The sequence below is a fragment of the Myotis yumanensis genome, unplaced genomic scaffold (assembly GCF_028538775.1).
Source record: "Myotis yumanensis isolate MYYU_CA2020_CCGP unplaced genomic scaffold, mMyoYum1.0.hap1 SCAF_22, whole genome shotgun sequence".
NCBI lineage: Eukaryota > Metazoa > Chordata > Mammalia > Chiroptera > Vespertilionidae > Myotis > Myotis yumanensis.
The window spans coordinates 9,504,398-9,523,738 of NW_027223773.1; the positions used below are offsets into that span (position 1 = coordinate 9,504,398).

At 40.4% G+C, this 19,341-nt stretch overlaps 1 protein-coding gene across 1 annotated transcript in view; it reads left to right on the forward strand.

Annotated features, from left to right (window-relative positions):
* Positions 1–19,341, forward strand: part of USH2A (usherin) — a 398,687-nt gene that overhangs the window by 39,106 nt on the left and 340,240 nt on the right. Inside the window, 2 exon segments of the mRNA XM_070401429.1 lie at positions 11,078–11,273; positions 14,206–14,336. Coding sequence (XP_070257530.1) covers positions 11,078–11,273; positions 14,206–14,336 — 327 coding nt within the window.

Consider the following 19,341-nt stretch of genomic DNA (forward strand, 5'->3'; position numbering starts at 1 on the left):
TACCTAAAGCAATATACAGATTCAATGCAATCTCTATTAAATACCAGTGACATTCTTCTCAGAACAAGGACACTCACTCCTAAAATTATTATGACCCTCCATCTACCAAAAAACCCAGTAGTCAAAGAGAAAGAACAAAGTGGGAGGTATCACACTCCCGTATTTCAGAGTAAACTACAAAGCTACAGTATTCAAAATAGTCTGGTATTGGCATAAAAACAGATATATGTAGATCAATGGAATAAAATGGAGAGCCCTCAATTATATGGTCAATTAATCTATGATAATAAAGGCAAAGATAGACAATGGGATAAAGGAGAGTCTGAAATGATGGTGTTGGAAAAACTGGACAGATGAATGCGAAACTAAGAAAAAAAGAAGAAATTGGACCACTGTCTTTCCCCACATATAAAAACAAAGTAAAAATGGGTTAAGGACTTACATTGAAGACCTGATACCATGAAACTTCTATAAGAAAACATAGGCAGTAGACACTTGACATCCATCAGAGAAATGCAAATAAAAACTATTATGAGATATCACTTCACACCTGTCAGAGTAGCTATCATCAAAAAATCAAATAGCAAATGCTGATAAGGATGTAGAGAAAAGGGAATTTTCACACACTCTTGGTAAGATTGTAAATTGGTTCAGCCACTATGGAAAACAGTATAGAGATTCCTCAAAAACTTTAAAATAAAGCTGTCATAAGACATAGAAGCAATTCTACTTCTGGATATATATCCAAAGAAAACAAATACACTAATTTGCAAAGCTATATGAATCCCTATGTTCATTGCAACATAATTTATAATAGCCAAGATATGGAAGCAACCTAGATTTCAGTTGATAAATGGAAATAAATGGATGAAGAAGATGTGAGATTTATAAGTGTGTATATGTGTGTATACACATATGTATACAATAAGATTTATTAATCTATCAGGCACATATCTATGTTTAGTATTCATCCAAGATGGATGGAGGCGGCTGCATTACAATGTGTCTTTATAGTCTCACGTGAGGACTGATCATTTGCTAGCTTTATTCAACAAATACTCATGAAATGCCTTCTCTGTGTACAGCCATAACATCCTGATTACAGATGCAAGTATTTGAAAATATTGAAGGACTTCCATTTGTGAAAATCAAAAAAGATTCCCTGGAAGACATGTATTACTGTAGAACATGGAGATGACTATAGTGCAAACATATTATGCATGCCCATAATTTGTAGTTAACAGATAATATAAATATCATTGACACTTTTAATATTAAAAGAAAAATTTAAGTGTAGCTATACTCATGCACGGATTTTTAAAATTCATTAATGGAGTACTCAAGTCAAACACTAGGTACAATTTCCAGTATAAAATAGTGTTATGGGTATTCAGGTGAAGATGGCTTGTAGGTAAACACTGTGCTCACCTCCTCCTACAGCCACATCAAAATTACAGCTAAATTATAGAATACTCATTATTAAGAACAACCTGAAGACCAGCTGAAGAGAAGTCCTATGACCAAGGATATAGAAAAGAAGTCATGTGGAGACTGGCAGGAGGGTGAAGATGTGGGACGGGCAGGTCCCACCCCCATGGTGTGGTGATTAAGAAGCAGGAAGCATAACCCAGTTATAGGGTCTCGCCTTAGGAGCGAGGAGTCTCAGCCCCACACAGGTCCACAGCCTGGGACACCAGTGCCGGGAGCAGGAGTCCCCATCACATCTGGCTGTGACAACCAGTGGAGATTGTATCTGAGTGGGATGGGGGGCTGCTGGAGACCTAGGACCTCCTTTTGAGGGGCCCATGCATGACTCACTTGCTCACAGACTCACCTGTGAGCCCTAGTGCAGAGGCAGCAGCTCCGAAAGCACCTTGCACTTGTGGGAGGAGCTACATTGACAGGCTTCAAGGCGAGGGCAGAGGAGCCGGAGTCAGGGAAGTTCTCTCCTGGGATGGAAGCACTGGCAGGTGCTTCCAAAACGAATAAGATCCCAGCGCCCATCACACACATGGTCCCATCTCATTCAATATCTAGACATGGATGGTCTGTCAGGATCCCCATGCTGAAAAGTACATAGATTATCAGTTCTATTGATACTAGAGGACCAGTGCATGATTCATACACGGGTGGGGTCCCTAAGCCTGGCCAGTGATCAGGGCCAATCAGGTCTGGGCTAATCAGGGACCTGCCGGCCAGAGGAAGGGACAGGGCGCAGGAGGTTGGCCACTGGCCCTGAGGAGGAAGCTGGTCCTCAGCTCCCCTGGGAAAGGGGCTGCATCTGCCACCACCCACCCCCACTTTCCTATCTCATTCTGGGGCCTGAAGGCCCTGGCAGGGTTGGGAGAGGAGGTGACCATCGCCGAACCAGGCACGGAAGGAACAGACACCAACTCCGCTGGCTGGCCAGCAGCGGGAGGTTGGATGTGGGAGTGCACTGACCACCAGAGGGCAGCTCCTGCTTTGAGCGTCTTCCCCCTGGTGGTCAGTGTGCATCATAGCAACCAGTCAGACAGTCAGACACTTACCATATTAGCTTTTTATAAATATAGAGACAGTGTGTGAAACTGAAGTTGTCCAAATAATTCTGCTCGCAGTCTCTTTTCCCAGATGTAGACTTTTTTCACGTTATTAAAATTTGTTTTATTGGGTATTTTTCCAGTCCTCCACTGTACAGCAGGGATGGGCAAGGTACAGCCAGTGCGTGGACCATAGAAGGCCCGCAAAATCACTTGGTCTGGCCCTGCCAAGGCATTAGAGGTGAGTTAATTAAATGTTTGGCCAGATATAGCAGGCTAATTTTTAAGTTGATAGTTTTGTGTGGCCCGTGAATAGTGTAGTAAATATCCAAATGGCCCTTGGCAGAAAAAAAAGTTTCCCCACCTAAAAGTAGCCACCACATATTATAGTTGAAAGTCAGACAGGCTATGTATGGTCATTGTATTGCCACCAATATCTGGTCAGCATTGCCCAATAGTATTAGTAGTTATTTAATTTATACTCTTCATTTCAGCACCTAGAGAGCAGGTTGAGTACATATTTTCTGCAGACACTTTAATCATAAGAGAATGTCTCGCCAGAGGAAAGATAATTACTGAGAAAGGGATATGTTATTGAAGGATAAATACAGGAGCATTTTCTGTCTTCTCAATGGTGAAGCCTGGTAATTGTTTTGCATTTGCTAATTGAGATTACATGGCAACCCATAGGTAAAAATCTGCAGGAAAATATTGCACTTACCTTTAAATCTTTAATGTTACTGTTCAGTTAAATGCCAGACACATGAAGGTACAGGCCTGTAACATGTCATAAATGTAAACACTCTATTAGGTCATTCATTCATGCATTCATCAAATGTATATTGATCAACTATCGTGTGCAAAGCACTGAGTAATTTTCTGTCTAGATTCTCTTTGCTGTTGGAAGTTTTACTTCCACCTCCCTCCCCACCGCACACACAATCTATCATTGATAATAAATCATCAAATTTGTCTTACAATGCCTTTGCGATTGGAACAGTTGAGCCACATAGGGAAACTTCTATTGGGAAAAAATAGTTCCCTGAGTACTGTGAAGTGTTTATGTTTATAAAGATGATTTTGTCCACCTAGAACACAAAACAAATGACACTAAAGTGGCATCATTTGAATAACAATCGAACTGCTACATCCAAAGGAAAGGGGAAGCTTGCGAATAGAGCCTGAGGACAATTATTATTATTATTAGAGATTTAGGTTCTTACAATTTCCAGCACACTGGTCTGGCAGCCACTGATGAGAAAGGAGCAATTTGCAGACTTTCAGAAGATCTCTAATTCATTTAGGCCACTTGGGAATAGTTGAACAAATTACCTCTTTTAGCTCAGCAAGTAGTGCTATAGCGGTCTCTGAAAAGTAAGCATTTTACAGTCTCCCACTTGGAAACCGATTGCTTTCCTCTCCTCTCCACAGAGGCAGGGACTGCCTACTTGTCTCTGAATGTTCCAGCAGGGGAGGGGAGAGGAGGGGGTGAATTCCACATTCCAGGGCTCTCGGGTCAACACCTCCCTTCCTGAGATGTTTTTACCCCTGAGCCAGTACAGCAGCAAGGTGGTTAGGAGTGATGGCTTTCTCTGTAAATTGAGTGCCTACTTATGTGTTAGGGCTGCTTCTAGGCAGTGGGACTCTCGCAGTGAATAGCAAATGCACATGGCTGTCCTTATTCATTTTTACACTCTAGTTTATAATATTTGACATTCTAGTGGGTGACTTTAGAAAATTTTTCAATTTCTTTTCCTGAGTTTTCTCATCTGTCAGATGGAGGTAATAGCAACTCCTACATCATAGATTATTGGAAAGATTTAGTTAGGCCAATAAGTAGGAAGCACACAGACCTGAAACCATGTATTTTAGGTATTCATACGGCATGGATAGCACTGCTGTAGAGACACCTATGGGCATTTTTCTGTTAAGGGCAGAAAGAGAAATAATTTTCTTTCATTTTTGTTTCTTTGCTTGAGTCTAATAAGGACAACTGATAAGTAAATGAACCATTAAATAGTCTGTGTAACTTTCAGTGACTTAAACACTGTATAGGTGATTGGTTAAAGAAGATGTGGTACATGCATACAATGAAATACTACTCAGCCATAAGAAGGGATGAAATACTTCCTTCCCAACAACATGGATGGGCCTTGGGAATATTATGCTAAGTGAAATAAGTCAGACAGAAAAAGTAAAGAAAACATATGGTTTCACTCATGTGGGATATAAAACTGAGAGCAAGAAATGAACAAATAAGACAAACAGACTCTCATAGACAGAGACCACAGTGTGGTGGTTACCAGAGGGAAAGGGGGCGGAGGGGATAGTAAAGCTTAATTGGCGGGGGGAGGGAAGGGTCTAAATATACAATAATGGAAATTGTGCTTGGATGGTAAACACAATGCGATATACAGAGGATGTGTCAGAGATTCCACAGTCTGTTCCGTGCTTCTATGTCTCTGGCATTAGCTGCTTGTAAAGTTTCCAGATAAACTCTTTAAAATGAATATTTAAAATAGTTTAATCCATTTTTTTAAGTCGTTCAAAACTGGATTGTTCGTTTTTTAATTTATGTGTGATGAAGCCAAATTGTTTTTGATGACTCATGGTCCTCATTATACACTTGACCTTTCAAAGGGCATTGAGTCTGTTGCTTCCTTGAGTCCGTTGAGCTCCTAGGTGAGTAGCTTGCAGGAAGATCTCCCCCCTGCCCCCACTTTCCCAGGGACTTCATGTGTCTGGCTGAGAGAACGTTTTCCTATCCTTTCTTTCAAAGACACATCATTGACATTCAAGATTGCTGGATACCTGACTGAATAGATGAGGCACTGCTATACATTTCTTTAAAATTTTTAGATGTAAGTTGGCACTTTCTCTGTAAGTTTGAAGGTATTAAGAAATAAGGGATCAAGATAGAAACCCCTGGATTATCTTCGCTAGATTGTGTTTGCTAGTCTGCAAGAGTAACAAAGGAATAGTGTATTACAGTTTAATAATTCAGGAAAGAGAAATCACCTGGTGTACTGTTAGACAATAATGTAATAAAATAAATGTCATCAGTGTCTTCTAGATTCTATAATTTTCCTTCCTGAATACGTCCAAGTATTTGGCTGCAACTTAGTGGAGTGGATTAGCCGCCTTTAAAAAGCTATCATAGTGATAGCAGTAATGAATCAGTGATAAAGTCTTCAACCCTGATATAGCTATGATCTAATCCTGTAATTTGAGCATCCAGAGACATATAGGGGCGGGGGAGGGGGTCCAGTTAGTACAGAAAAAACTGAAACATAATTGAAAGTGACAAATGATTAATTGAACATTGGGAAAACATTAAGTAGAAAACCGTCTGGTTCATAAATAGCATAAATATAAGGTACATATATTTCTAGATTTTAGCTGAAACTTTAAAATCATTGGTAGAGTAGGGAAAATTGTGAGAATTCGAAAAAGTATTTCTCGTGTTTATCATTTTAAAAAATCATAATTTACCCAAAACTTACTCATATGTCCTTCATTTTGTCATGGTTCTTCTTGTGTTATCTAAAAGAAGTAAAAAAAACAAACTTATGAGACCAAAAACATATTTCATTATTTTTTGGAGGAACAATCATAAATTACCTTTCTAATATAGTCAGATGGATGAGATTTTTTTAAAAAAAATTATTGAATTTATTGGTGTGACATTGATTAATAACATTATATAGGTTTCAGGTGTACAATTCTATAACACCTCATCTGTATATTGTATTATGTGCTCACCACCCCAAGTTAAATCTCCTTATGTCACCATTTATCCCTGCTTTACCCGCTCTACTTGTCCCCACCCTCTCCCCTCTTATAATCATCATACTGTTGTCTGTGCCTATGAACATTTTTTTGGCTTAATTCCTTCACCTTTTTCACCCAGCCCCCCAACCCCTCCCCTCTGACAACTGTCAGTCTGTGCTCTGTGTCTATGATTCTGTTTTTATTTTGTTTGTTAGTTTATTTTGTTCTTTAGATTTACATATAAGTGAGGTCGTATGATACTTGTCTTTCTCTGATTGGTTGATTTTATTTGTGACAGCATGGATGGACCTAAAGAGTATTATGCTAAATTTCATTAATTTTATAATCAAAGAATAGACTACTAAGTATTCCTTCTCTTTTATAGTCTTTGTAAACTACACAAAATGATAATAACCTGGTATCATCCTTTAGATAAAAAGCACTGTGTCATTTAGTTCTATATGTTTTAAGTCAAATTTTATAACAAATGTAGTCTGTCATTCCTCAGAATCCTTGCTTGTCTATATAAACATAAGAAAATGTTTTATCTTTTAAAAATCATATTCTGTTTAATGGTAATTCATAAGCCCTCTTCCTACATTTTGCCCCCAAAGAGAGCCATTTTCTCTGTAGTATCTTACTACATATGTATATAATTTAAAAAAAACATTTTAATTTTCTTAGTTTTCTTAGGGAAATGCCACATGCACATGATGAAAATGATGTATAGACTTCTCATAACTGTCCATGCAATTGCATTTCATTTGCTCTCAATTTTTAATACATTAGTAATAAATGCGTACTGCAGAAAAAATAAAGTTACAAAAAGTAAAAGTCATCTGTAACTCTACCACCCATAGATAATCTCGGCAAATACTCTTTAGTTTATATCCTTTAGATCTTTTATTGTTGTTATCCTAAGTAAACCTGTATCATCTGTCTCTATCTTCTTAAAGTTGTAGCTCTGTATCCATATCCATAGATGAATCTGCCTTTATCTGGAAAACAGGATTATACTCTACATATCAATATAACATGGTTTTTAAATTCAAACTACATTATGGCTATCTTTCTACATTTATATTTACACTAGAGGTCCGGTGCACGGATTTGTGCACTGGCGGGGTCCCTCAGTCTGGCCTGTGCCCTCTCACAATCCGGGACCCCTCAGTGGATGTTGGGCTGAAACCGGGAGTCCAACATCCCCCGAGGGATGTAGTAGTGTGCAAAATGGCAGATGGCCGGGGGAAGAGCCCGAGCCCAGGCTAGGCGCCGCTCCCATTCATCCCGGCCCCACTGTGCCTGCTGCCGCCTCTGCTCAGTAAGCTCACTGAGTGGTGCTCCCCCTGTGGGAGCACACTGACCACCAGGGAGCAGCTGCTGTGTTGAGCATCTGCCCCCCTGCTGGTCAGTGTGTGTCATAGCAACTGACTGGTCGTTTGGTTGCTTAGGCTTTTATATATATAGATATGATTGTATGATATTCATTTGAAGATACGGCATTTTCAAACCATTCCCTGTGGGGCATTTAACTTCTATTCTTTTCCTCACTGTTATAAAAAAAATCTTATATGTCAACAAACTAAATAAACTTAGTAGAAATAGATCTTTTGGGAACACACAGCTAATCAACTCTTTGGCTGGGATAGGTACCCCTCTTCTCCACTCGCAAACACTCTATTAATACCTAGACCTCAATCCTATCACTTTGTACTGAAATAATTAATTTACTTACATGTATCTTCCATAAAATGCAAGTTATTGACTTGTATGCTTTCTGTGTCATCCACACTGTAGGAGCTTAATAGACAGTTGCTATACTGTTAACTGAAAATTCACATGATGTCATTAATATTCAAAAAAATCATTCTTGAGGAAATGTAAAGAGGGGGTACAAAGGGAATAATTAATAAACAGTAATGTTTATATAAAGATTTCATAATTGGCTGTTATTCTATGATTTGCATAAAACACTTTCAAATGTAAAATGAAACTCAATTTCTAAAAGGAAGATGGAGCAATCATTAGAATATTATCAACTCTGGGTCTTAGACCAGAAAGATTTTTAAGTGAAGGAATTGACCTCTTTAAGCTTTCTCTCACCAGTCATCATTTGTAAATCAAATTTATTTTATATAATCAAAAGTTAGAGATTAGGCTTGAAGTCAGACATCTTAGTTCAATTACTGGTGCTGCCACTATCTGTGGAAAGTAACATGAAATGTATATTTTCTATGTGCTGGGCATTGTAGTGAGCATTTGAAATGGATTATTTTATTGAATCCCTTAGGCTTTGGGTCATAGTATCCCAATCCTAATTTATCTTCCTTGATATGCTATCCCTATATTCTTATATAATAAATTTTGTCCTATTAAATCTTACTTTTCTCATTTATAACATGGAGGTAATAATACCTGACTCACAGGGTTGTTGTAAAGACCAAGCATTTGGCAGAGTGTCACATGGTAAGCCCTCAGTAAACATTGTCTACTACTTGATTATTAGATTAGCAACTGGGGAATAAAGAGAGTAATTAATATAGTCAACATCATTAACCAGCAAGTCCTTAAGTCCACTTCTGTGAAACTCAGTTTCTTCACCTCTAAAATAAAAACACTTAATTCAATATCTTAATGATTTTTTGTACTCAAAATAACCTTAGAACAATCTATTATATTTCAATAGTGACCAACATGAAGTCTGGAGCATATTCTGCATTCAAAATCCGGAAGTTACAAGACCAGGGAGGGAAAAGGAGGAGGGAGAAAGGGGTCAAAATCCAATAGAGGTGTTGGTCTCCAGTTCCAGTGACACCAGCAGTTTACAAGACTGCCCCCATGCAATAGATTATTTATAACTATTCATAGCAGATTCTGTGATGTAACTGTACAGGTCCATGATTTGATTTAGAGGACATAGCCCATAAAGTGGAGCAAGGAGCAATTTATGATCCATGTTCATTTCTGGTTAATTTTCGTCATCTGTAGTGACAACAGCAGAGGCGGCCTTATCACATACTTCCTTCCCAGGAGCCATCAGATATCATTAGGGTCTGATTATCGCTCGGAAGTCCCAAGTGTGGGGAGACCTGTTCCAATTGGACAAATGGAACAAGAGATGCAAACTCACTTTCTGACTTCCTGGCTTTGGAGGAGAGAAATGAGCTCATTAAATTCTCTTTCCCAGGTCAATTAGCCACGCAATTAATCTCACTCCTGATTTTTAAAAACTCTATTCATCCCATCACAAACTTGGGCCAAATGCAAAATTTTGCTTCAAGACGATGCCCAAGGCCCGTTTTTTCCTTTCATTTCAAAGTATTCTCCCCATGACCTTGCTCACCCTATGATGGTGTTTTTATTATTCAGGTTGCACTTTCTCGAATAAAAGTGGGTGGAAGTGGTGACATGGAAGCTGCGGTCCTGTCACTCTGATTACAGATGCAGTTTGTCTTCTCCAGAGCAACTGCTGGCTGTCTGAGCCTGGGACGCTGCCTACCCGAACTAGTGGAGCAAATCCAGCAAAAGCTTCCCTGTGCTGTTTGTATGAAGACAGTATTATTTGTGCTTTAATGCTCGTGATCTAAAAAGTAAAGTCTCATTTAAGACTTTATCCTGATTGTGAACTGAAAAGCCATTGTCAGAAAGTCATGGTAAATCAGACTGCACTAAGTACTACAGCAACGTTCCAAAGACAAAATCCCGACTTCTTTAGGGTCTAGAATCAAAGAGGAATTTGCCACTGACTTAATGGGGTGGTTTGGGAACTACCAAACAGTTGTTACTCAAAAAGGCTAGCCTGGCCCGGCCGGTTGAGCATGGAGGTGTACGAACCTGGAGATGATGGTTCAGTTCCCGGTCAGGACACATGCCCAGGCTTTGGGCTCAACCCCCACTAGGGGGCGTGCAGGAGGCAGCCAGCCAGTGATTTTTCTCTCATCACTGATGTTTCCATCTCTCTCTCCCTCTCCCTTCCTCTCTGAAATAAATTTTTAAAAAAGGCTAGCCTTCCTTTTGTGGACAATTAAAACCTCTTCTTCCATTGTCCATCTGTTCTTGCATGCTATCTGCTCCATCCATTAGAGCCCTTCGCATATTAGTCATAGTTATTTTAAATTCCTGGTCTGACAATTTCAACATCCCCTTCCTCCCCCAATACCGGATTTTGATGGTGACTCTGTTTCTTCCTATTGTATTATTTTTGCTTTTGGTATGCCTCGTGATTTTTTTTTTTTTTTTTATGGATAGATGGACATGATGTGTGGGTAAGGAGCCGTTGTAAGCAGCCCTTGGTAATGTGGCTTCTACTGGCGGGACTGTCTGTCTTCGTCCGTCTGCCTCTCCAGTCTCAGAGGAGCTGTTTGTTTCGTGCCCTCCCCTTAGGGATCCAAGAACAGTTGTTGACATTTTGTCTATTTAGCGTTTCACTTGCTAGGATGGACTGGTGGCTTCCAGGCTCTTCACCTGTGGGAACAGACACTGCAAGTCAAGTTTTTAATGTTCTGACCCAAAAAATGTAATGGCCACGGAACAGTCAACCACTTTTCACATTGGTTATGAAGATCGCTTTGCATGATTTCAGTCCGCAGGGCTGCCTTCACACTGCCATGCCTGCCATACGCTCATCTCTGATTAAAAAGCATTTTTCAAAATGTAACAGTTACTGGCTTTTCACTCTTTGATATTAGTTTATTCCGTCTAGTAAAAGTGCCTGATATGTAAATAAAAAACAAAACAATCTCAGTTGTATAGGTACCTATTGTTCTGATGTGACTTTATGGTCCTAGTGCGATCGCTGCCTGCCTTTGTACAACGACAAGCCTTTCCGCCCAGGAGACCAAGTCCACGCCTTCACTTGTAAGCCCTGTCAGTGCCACGGCCATTCCCGAAGCTGCCACTACGACATCTCAGAGGACCCCTTTCCGTCTGAGCACCACAGAGGGGGCGGAGGGGTCTGTGATGATTGTGAGCACAACACCACAGGTAACTAGCAAATGACCGTCCCAACTAAGGCCGAGTTGGCCTGTGAGGCCCATGTTACTTTAAATTACGTGATTGCTTTCTTGTTTAAGAAAGTGCTCTCCTGCTGTTAACGTTTGAAAACCAAGGCTGGTTTACCAAATCTTCATAATGGCAACTCATGAAGTAGTTTTCAGAAATAGCAATCTAATCTTTGACTGTATCTATTCAGGAAAAGCCCCCCCGCCCCCACCACCACATTTGATTAAAGTATGAATATATTTGGATAACTCAGGACTGACTAGTTTGAATATGTACTTATCTTCTTTAAGTAAGTTTTCTTGTGTGACCCTGATCTCCCACTATGTATGAATTCTCAGGTGGAGATGTTTACATGAATTTAGATTTGGCATGGACTCTGGGAACCTGGGAATGCTCTTTGTAAATGCTAATTAAATGCAGAGGTGATTATCGAAGTCTTGTTCTAAAACCATTCAGCATTTTAAAGAGCTAGTATATTAAAAGCAGAAGTAGGCAATCTCTGACTATGTAAAATGTAACTGGTCTTAGGGGCTTGAAAGAGTGCTATTCTGAAGTGGTAATGAATTTATTAGATAATTATGGATGGCCTAAAATGTCACACAAGAACTTGGCTAGGCGCTGGGAATATAAAGATGAACAAGATAAAGAATATCCTGTCTTTGTGTGTATTAGTACATAGTGGGAAAGGCTCACCATTGAAGGAACAGTTACAAAGTGGTCTAATGCAGCAGTCACCAACCTTTCGGACCTCATGGACCACCAGTGGTCAGTGGTCCACCGATTGCTACTGCTGGTCTAATGGGTGCCAAGGTAGGGCAAGTTCAGTAGGAGTTATCCAGGTGAAGGAGTGAGAGGAAGGGGGGTTGAGAGCGAACAAAGGTTTCTAATAAGAAAAACAGTCGTGTAATGTCCTAGAGGAGAGGAGCATGGAGACCCTTGAAGACCTGATAGATGGGAAATGGCTGATTGTAAGAAGAGGCGCTAGGGAGGGAGTCAGGGGCCAGATTTCAGAGGGCTCTACACATCATGACAGATTTTGGTTTCTATCCTGAGGTCAATGAGGTGTCCTTAAGGGGTTTACACAGGAAAGGAACATGGTAAGTTTTGTGTTTTTAAAAGACCTATGCGGTGATAATGTGGAGAGTGGAATGGGCAGGATCAGGTGTGGTTTGGGAAGACCAGGTAGCCGGTGCTGCAGTCTGTCCAGGTGAGGAGCATGCTGGAGTGGATGGAGGTGGTGTGGATGGAGACAATTCAGGAAGGAAAGTGGCAGCACTTTCCAAGCAAGGCCTAGGGAAGGAAGGAGCGTCAAGACTCTTGCCTCACATTCCAGTGTGAGCAACAGGGTCAACATTGATGTCAGCCATTGAGACAGGAAACACAGGTGGATCAGGCTTGGGGAGAGGGTGGCAGGTCTCATTTGGACATGCTCACTGCGTGTTTTCAAGAGGAATTCTTTTGGGGGCAGTGGGGCTCAGTTCTGAAGCTGCTTCCCTAAGGACCGCTCTCTGTGGTGCCTCAGAAAAGATCCCTATCATCAGCACACTTCAGTGGCACCTTATGTGTAGGACTGTTTGTTCATGAATGTCCATTCCTGTCATTATTCAGTAAGACTCCTCTTACCCTCATGTCTACAGGAAAGCTCTGTGAGGACGGTGTGATGTTTGTATTGCTCATGACTACGCCTTCCTCAGCACTCAGCATAGAGTTTGGCACATGGGAATCACCTAATGAATATTCATTAAATGGCAAATACAGGAGATATTTCCAGATTGGAGATAGAAATTTGAGAGTCATCAGCATATGTAAATGTAAATATTCTAGAAATACTATGAAACCATTTAATGTTTAATTAGTCCACAGCCAATGTCCATCAGAATGTGGATTTTCACTTGATTATTTCCTTAGTTTTCTAATATTGGGCCAATTTGGACAGTATTTAAGGAAAATACATGTTTAAAGGGGAAGTTGATTGCCTTGAGTTCTATTTTGGTGGTTCTGTATTGTACTTACATTTACTTTAGAGTTGACCTGTAGATTAGATTTGTTTTTCTTTTATAAGGGGAAGCTTCTGATTAGTAAATTGTAAGCTATAGGAATTACCTGATATTTCTAAAATGTCAGACTATTCTGATATTTAAAATGAAATTTGTTTGCTATGTCTAAATATAATGAACTAGAGGCCCTGTACACGAAAATCTTGCACGGGTAGGGTCCCGAGACTTGGCCTGCGATTGGGGCTGGCCAGGGCCTTCCTTCATTCCGCACCGCCCCCTGGTGGTAAGCAAACGTCATAGTGAGCAATTGAACTCCCGGTTGAACTCCCGAGGGAACACTTTGCATATAAGCCTTTTATATTTATAGATTTCTATTGATATTTGCAATGGAAAAAAATGGCCATAAGCTCTAACAGAAGCATTTGCTTTTAATTATGTTAACTATAGAATAATGAGTGATATTTAGAGCAGTCTCCTATTTGACAAGATTTAGTTCTGGAAAATATTTCTAATACTCCGTACATAGTTGCTTCTAACTGGACAGCTATCCTCTCCCACACAGACAGAAATTTCTCATATTTGATTGAGGTCAAATGCCTAGCCCTGGAAATAAAGAAAAGTTTGAAGTTTAGAAAGAAACTCTTTCAAAACGCCTGGGCCCTTCCAAAGGCCAGCTTTTTAGAGGTGTGGCATTTTATAGCAGATGGGAGTTTAATGAAGTAAAGCACAGTTTGTAGCAGGTTCATTGTTTCATATGCTCCGGATCACTAAATTGGCAGGTAGAGATGAAAGGTGCATTAAAATGGACGTCCCGAAAATTATAGAATTCCCTCCAAGGAATACAGTCTTTAATTCTGAATTATGCAGCTGATTTTAATGAACTGGAAGTCATAACGCATCACCTCTCCCTGCCGCAGGACGGAACTGTGAGCTGTGCAAGGAGCACTTTTTCCGACCAGTTGGGGCAGATCCTTCAGCCACGGATGGGTGCCAGCCCTGTGAGTGTGATGCAGCCGGCACCCGAAACGGTAGCCTCCTGTGTGATCAGGTGAGTTCTCAGAATGGAAGTAAAGGATTGCTCCTTTTCAAAAGCTAATTTGGCCCTGGCTGGGGTAGCTCAATGAGTAGAGCATTGTCCTGCTATGCCAATGCTGTAGGTTCAGTCCCTGGTCCGGGCACATACAAGAATCAACCAGTGAGTGCATCAGTAAGTGGAACAGCAAGTCAATGTTCCTCTCTCCCTTCTTCTCCCTCTAAAAATCAATCAATAAAAAGCTAATATGGGACATCATCTTCTCATAGAATCGAGGACTGTATTTCTCAGGATGTCCTGTGTGTGTTTGCATCTAAATGAAATGGCCGCTTTAGGAGCGCTGCTGTGCAACTGTTAATGCGGACATGAACTGTCAGACTGCCTGGAGGTCCTTTGCAGAGAAGAAAGGCTCATTTTATTTTTACTTTTACAAATGTCAAAACAAATTGGAAACTAGGGGGTTCAAAGTAAACTGGAAAGTAAATTGAATATATGTCTGGGAATTATTGGACAGTTAATGTTAATAAATGATGTTAACAAAAACAAAAACAAGTTTCCTCCCCAATTCCAAAGAAGACAGTCTAACAAAGGTCATGTACACCCAGGTCCAAATGGTCATATGATAGTTGTGCTTGTGAATTTTATATTCCAAGCTTCTCTCTATCTTAACAGCACAGTGCATTTTTACAATTTTATGCACTTTTATTACAATATCACAAAAATTATTTTCTGACCTACATGAGCATAGATTTTAACTCACCTGGGTCAATATATCCTACCTCAACCTAAAGAATGGGAGAAAATATTTGCAAAGCATATATCCAGTGAGACTTGTCTCCAGCATATATAAAGAACCTTTACAACTCAATAATAAAAAGGCAATGCAATTAAAAATGGCTAAAGGATCTAAATAGATAATTCTCCAAGGAAGATACACAAACGGCAATAAGCACATGAAAAGATATCCAGCATTATTAGTCTTCAGAGAAATGCAAATTAAAACCGCAATGAGATACCACTTCACACTCACTGGCATTGCTGTTGTTAAAAGGATAGATGACACGCATTAATGAGTCTGTGGAGGTCATTGGTGTTCCCATAGACTGCTGGGGGCACGTAACAACATATCCACTTTTACAGACAGAAAGCAGTCTGGTATTCCTCAACATATTAAATACAGAGTTACCATATGACCCAGCACTATCGCTTCTGGGTATATATGCAAATAAAATGAAAACATAAATTGTCACACAATCTTACTTGTGAACATTCATAACTCCTTTATCTATAATAGTCAAAATGTTGAATAACCCAGTGTCAGTTGATGAGTGGATAAATAAAATGTAGCATATTCACTCAATGGAATATTATTCAACAGTAAGGAGAAAGGAAATAATAACATTTTAACGTGTCCTTTGGTCCCAGGAGTGGGATAGGGAGAGAGGAGAGTTTTTTTTATTACATGCCTCTGTATGTCCATATTTTCCATGTGCAAAAACCTAGTTTAAAAATGCAGAAAACAGCCCTAACCGGTTTGGCTCAGTGGATAGAGCATCGGCCTGCGGACTGAAAGGTCCCAGGTTCGATTCCGGTCAAGGGCATGTACCTTGGTTGCGGGCACATCCCCAGTGGGGAGTGTGCAGGAGGCAGCTGATCAATGTTTCTCTCATCGATGTTTCTGACTCTCTATCCCTCTTCCTTCCTCTCTGTAAAAAATCAATGAAATATATTGAAAAAAAAAGGAAAAAAATGCAGAAAACAAAAGACATACTTGGAAGTGTTAACATTTTTTCTTTTAGAAGCTTTTTTTTACCTTTTTCTATTTCTGATTGCTTTTTTGATCATTTTTATAGCAGAAATAAATAGAACTTTCATGAAATCCGATATGTAGCCAGAGAGCTACATACAGGATTCCAAATGCAGATACAATGGCAGAGCTGTTCATGAATTTAATGCCTCCACGTTCATCTCTAAGTCCATTCACATTTTACCTTAATGGTTATTCTCTCATTCTCTAAGTATGGACACAAAGTCTGTATGATACAAAAAAAGTTATTATGACAGGTGAAAATATCATGTCAAGCCCACCTTGCCTAAATAATATTTTCTAAAAACATTTATTGTTGTTTTCAGTGGGACAACAGAATCCATACTAAAAAAATTTGCCAATGGTGTCAGAATTCTAAACTGTAAAATTGAACTCAAGGACATTTTTTAAATTCATTCAGTCGCAATCCTTAATAATATTAGGGAGCATACAGGAATATTAGGCAGTTGTTCAAGTCTCATTTTGCTGTAATAACTCAGGAACCCAGCCAGCCCCAAATGGCCCGGGCGACCGTGTCGTGCGCTCTGGGTTCTGGAAGGGAGCTTCCCTTTGGCAGTTGCCATTTGACACTCAATCCAATCTCATAAGATCCGGCGTGTCTGCCTTATTCTTCCATTAGAGGTGCTGTAATTTTTCCTCCTGTAGATGCCAAGATCTTGAGACGGGCATGAAGTAATGCTCTGAGTCACCACCACCTAAAAATACCAATACCAAAGTCAAGACACATAGCACAGTAATCATATTATATTAATAGGAGAGTAGAAAAGGGAGAAGAGTCATTATATTTATTGAGGAGTCCTTCATCCCTAGGGCTGCCATGGATGAGTTTTAGGACATCCGTGTACACCTTTAATGCTTTTTACTGTTGACACTATTACAGATGTCCCTCATCCCGCCCACTATGCCTCCTCCACCCAGCCTTCCCCCCCACCCTCCAGGCCTTCACTACACTATTGTCCGTGTCCATGGGCTAAGCATATATGTTCTTTGGTTAATCTGTCTGTTATGTAGGAGTGTTTCCATTGGTTTGTTTGTTTGTTTATTTATGTGTCTTAGAGGGGAAGGCTTTTAGTACCTTCATCATACCCAAAAGGTATACATGAGCCAAAAAATACTAAAATTCACAACCCTGGGAAAATAAGTCCATTTGTCGTAAGAACAGCCTTGGCTGTTAGTACAGATTCCTAATAATGTGAGTTTGTCAGGATGTCACTGCGCTCTGTTCTCGTTTCCTTTGAACTCGGTGCGGGAGTTATTTGACCTCTTTCCTGAGTCTTTTCCTGATCGGGTGTGACTTACATCCACGAGAACCAGGCAGAGCCCAGGCGTGGGTGGCGTCTTAGGAAAGTGTTCCAGGGAACCCTGAGAAGGGTCTTTGAACTCCTCTAGTCCATCGATGAAAATCCCAGTCAACTCTGACCCAAGGTGGGAGTACCCTGTCCGGCTCCAGCCTGGCCCTTCACTGACCCTGCCCTTCATATGGTAGCTGGTTCCCCATGGTAGACCTGCTGTGGCCACCTGCCACGTGATGCTGGTGAGGCGAGGAGACTGCATGAGGCCTGACTCTGTGGAAGGCATTCAAGAAATGCTGTTTGGGTGCTTTCCTCCACGCCCTCCCCTCACCACCTTCTTTCTCTCTTACTTTGCTGTATTCCTACATCTAGCCAAGGAAACCATGAGGGTTAAGCCTCAGCAGTTCAAGACATAGGCGGTCAGCCAGAAAGCGGTGCTTCTCCAACTCTGAATGTGCATGTGAATATCTCAGATATCTTTCTTCTTTTGAGAGATTGGTGAGGTTCTTTACTGAGATTGTGGCATCAAACATGGGAGTTAGGATTTACACACTACATACTTTATTCAGAAGAATATAGGCAAGTGTATAAAAAATATCATTTTGAACAATAATACTTATAGACAGCTCAAAGGCTTACCATGTAGTATTCCGTGGAGTTCCCCAAACAGTCCTACTAGGAAGGTATCATAATTATCCCCATTTTGTGGATGGAAAAATAGAGGTACCAAGAGAATAAGTAACGTCATCCTCTGTCAGATGTCTTTTAAAAGGCAGATTCCGATTGTGCTAGTCTGGAGTAGGGACGGAGATTGTCCATTTGTAAGAGCTTTCAGGCGATGCCTTGCTGCTGGTCTATGGACCACTCTTTAACATGGAAGTTCCTGGAACACTGTGTATCAAAGATGTGCGGGTAAAAGAAGCTGGGTTGCATGTGTGTGTGTGTGGGGGAGGGGTAGTTGAGAGCCGGTCCCTTATGCACACATGTGTACACCTGGTCCAAGTGGGCTCACTCTGTTCTGTCCTCTGAATCCCAACTTAAAATCAAACCTTTTCTAAGTTTTCCACACCATCGAGCCTCTGTTAAATCATAGCGGAATTGCTCACTAAATTAGAGGATCTAATCTAAGCCACTTTCTTAAAAAAATGGAAAGAAAAAACAATGAGGGGATCTGAAAGTTGTCTGAAAACGGGAAATATATATATAGTTGTAATTATATGAAAGAAAGAAGGATGGTTGATTGCAGTGCTCAATAAGACATCAATAGACTGCTGCAACAGAGCCGGAACCGAGAGAAAGGATTAGGAGACATTAAAAAATAGATTAATAAGGCAGGAGGCCCACACTGGAAATGAATTAGGTGAAACGGAAAGGCATCAACGAAGGAAATGTTTCCCAGTCTGACCCATGGAAGATGGAATAATAAGGAATAAGGACCCGACTCATGGAAATTGATTGTTCTGCCACAGTGATAATTTTCCAGAAAACAAGTTACAAAACGAGGCAGAATACACTTTCTCTGCATAATGTCCTATCTCCGGCAGTTCATCAATGCTTTTTCATCTGCTCAAAACTAAGTCTTTGTCATTAATTACTACAACGTGTCCAAAAGTCACCGTGTGAATTTTCCAGAAAATATATTGCCTTACCTTTTGTGTTACCCAAATACTATCGTGTACAAATAGATGTAATGCACAAGTTTCTATAGCCTATGAGGAGCTTGCTCCTCAATCATGCGATATATGGATATTGCCTGTGAGCATTAGGGTGGCGAAGGATCTGAAAGGTGGGGAGTTTATAGCTTAAAGAAAGCCTGAAAGGCCTGGCTGGTTTGGCCCAGTGGATAGAGCGTCAGCCTGTGGACGGGGGTCCTGGATTTGATTCCGGTCAGGGGCTCATG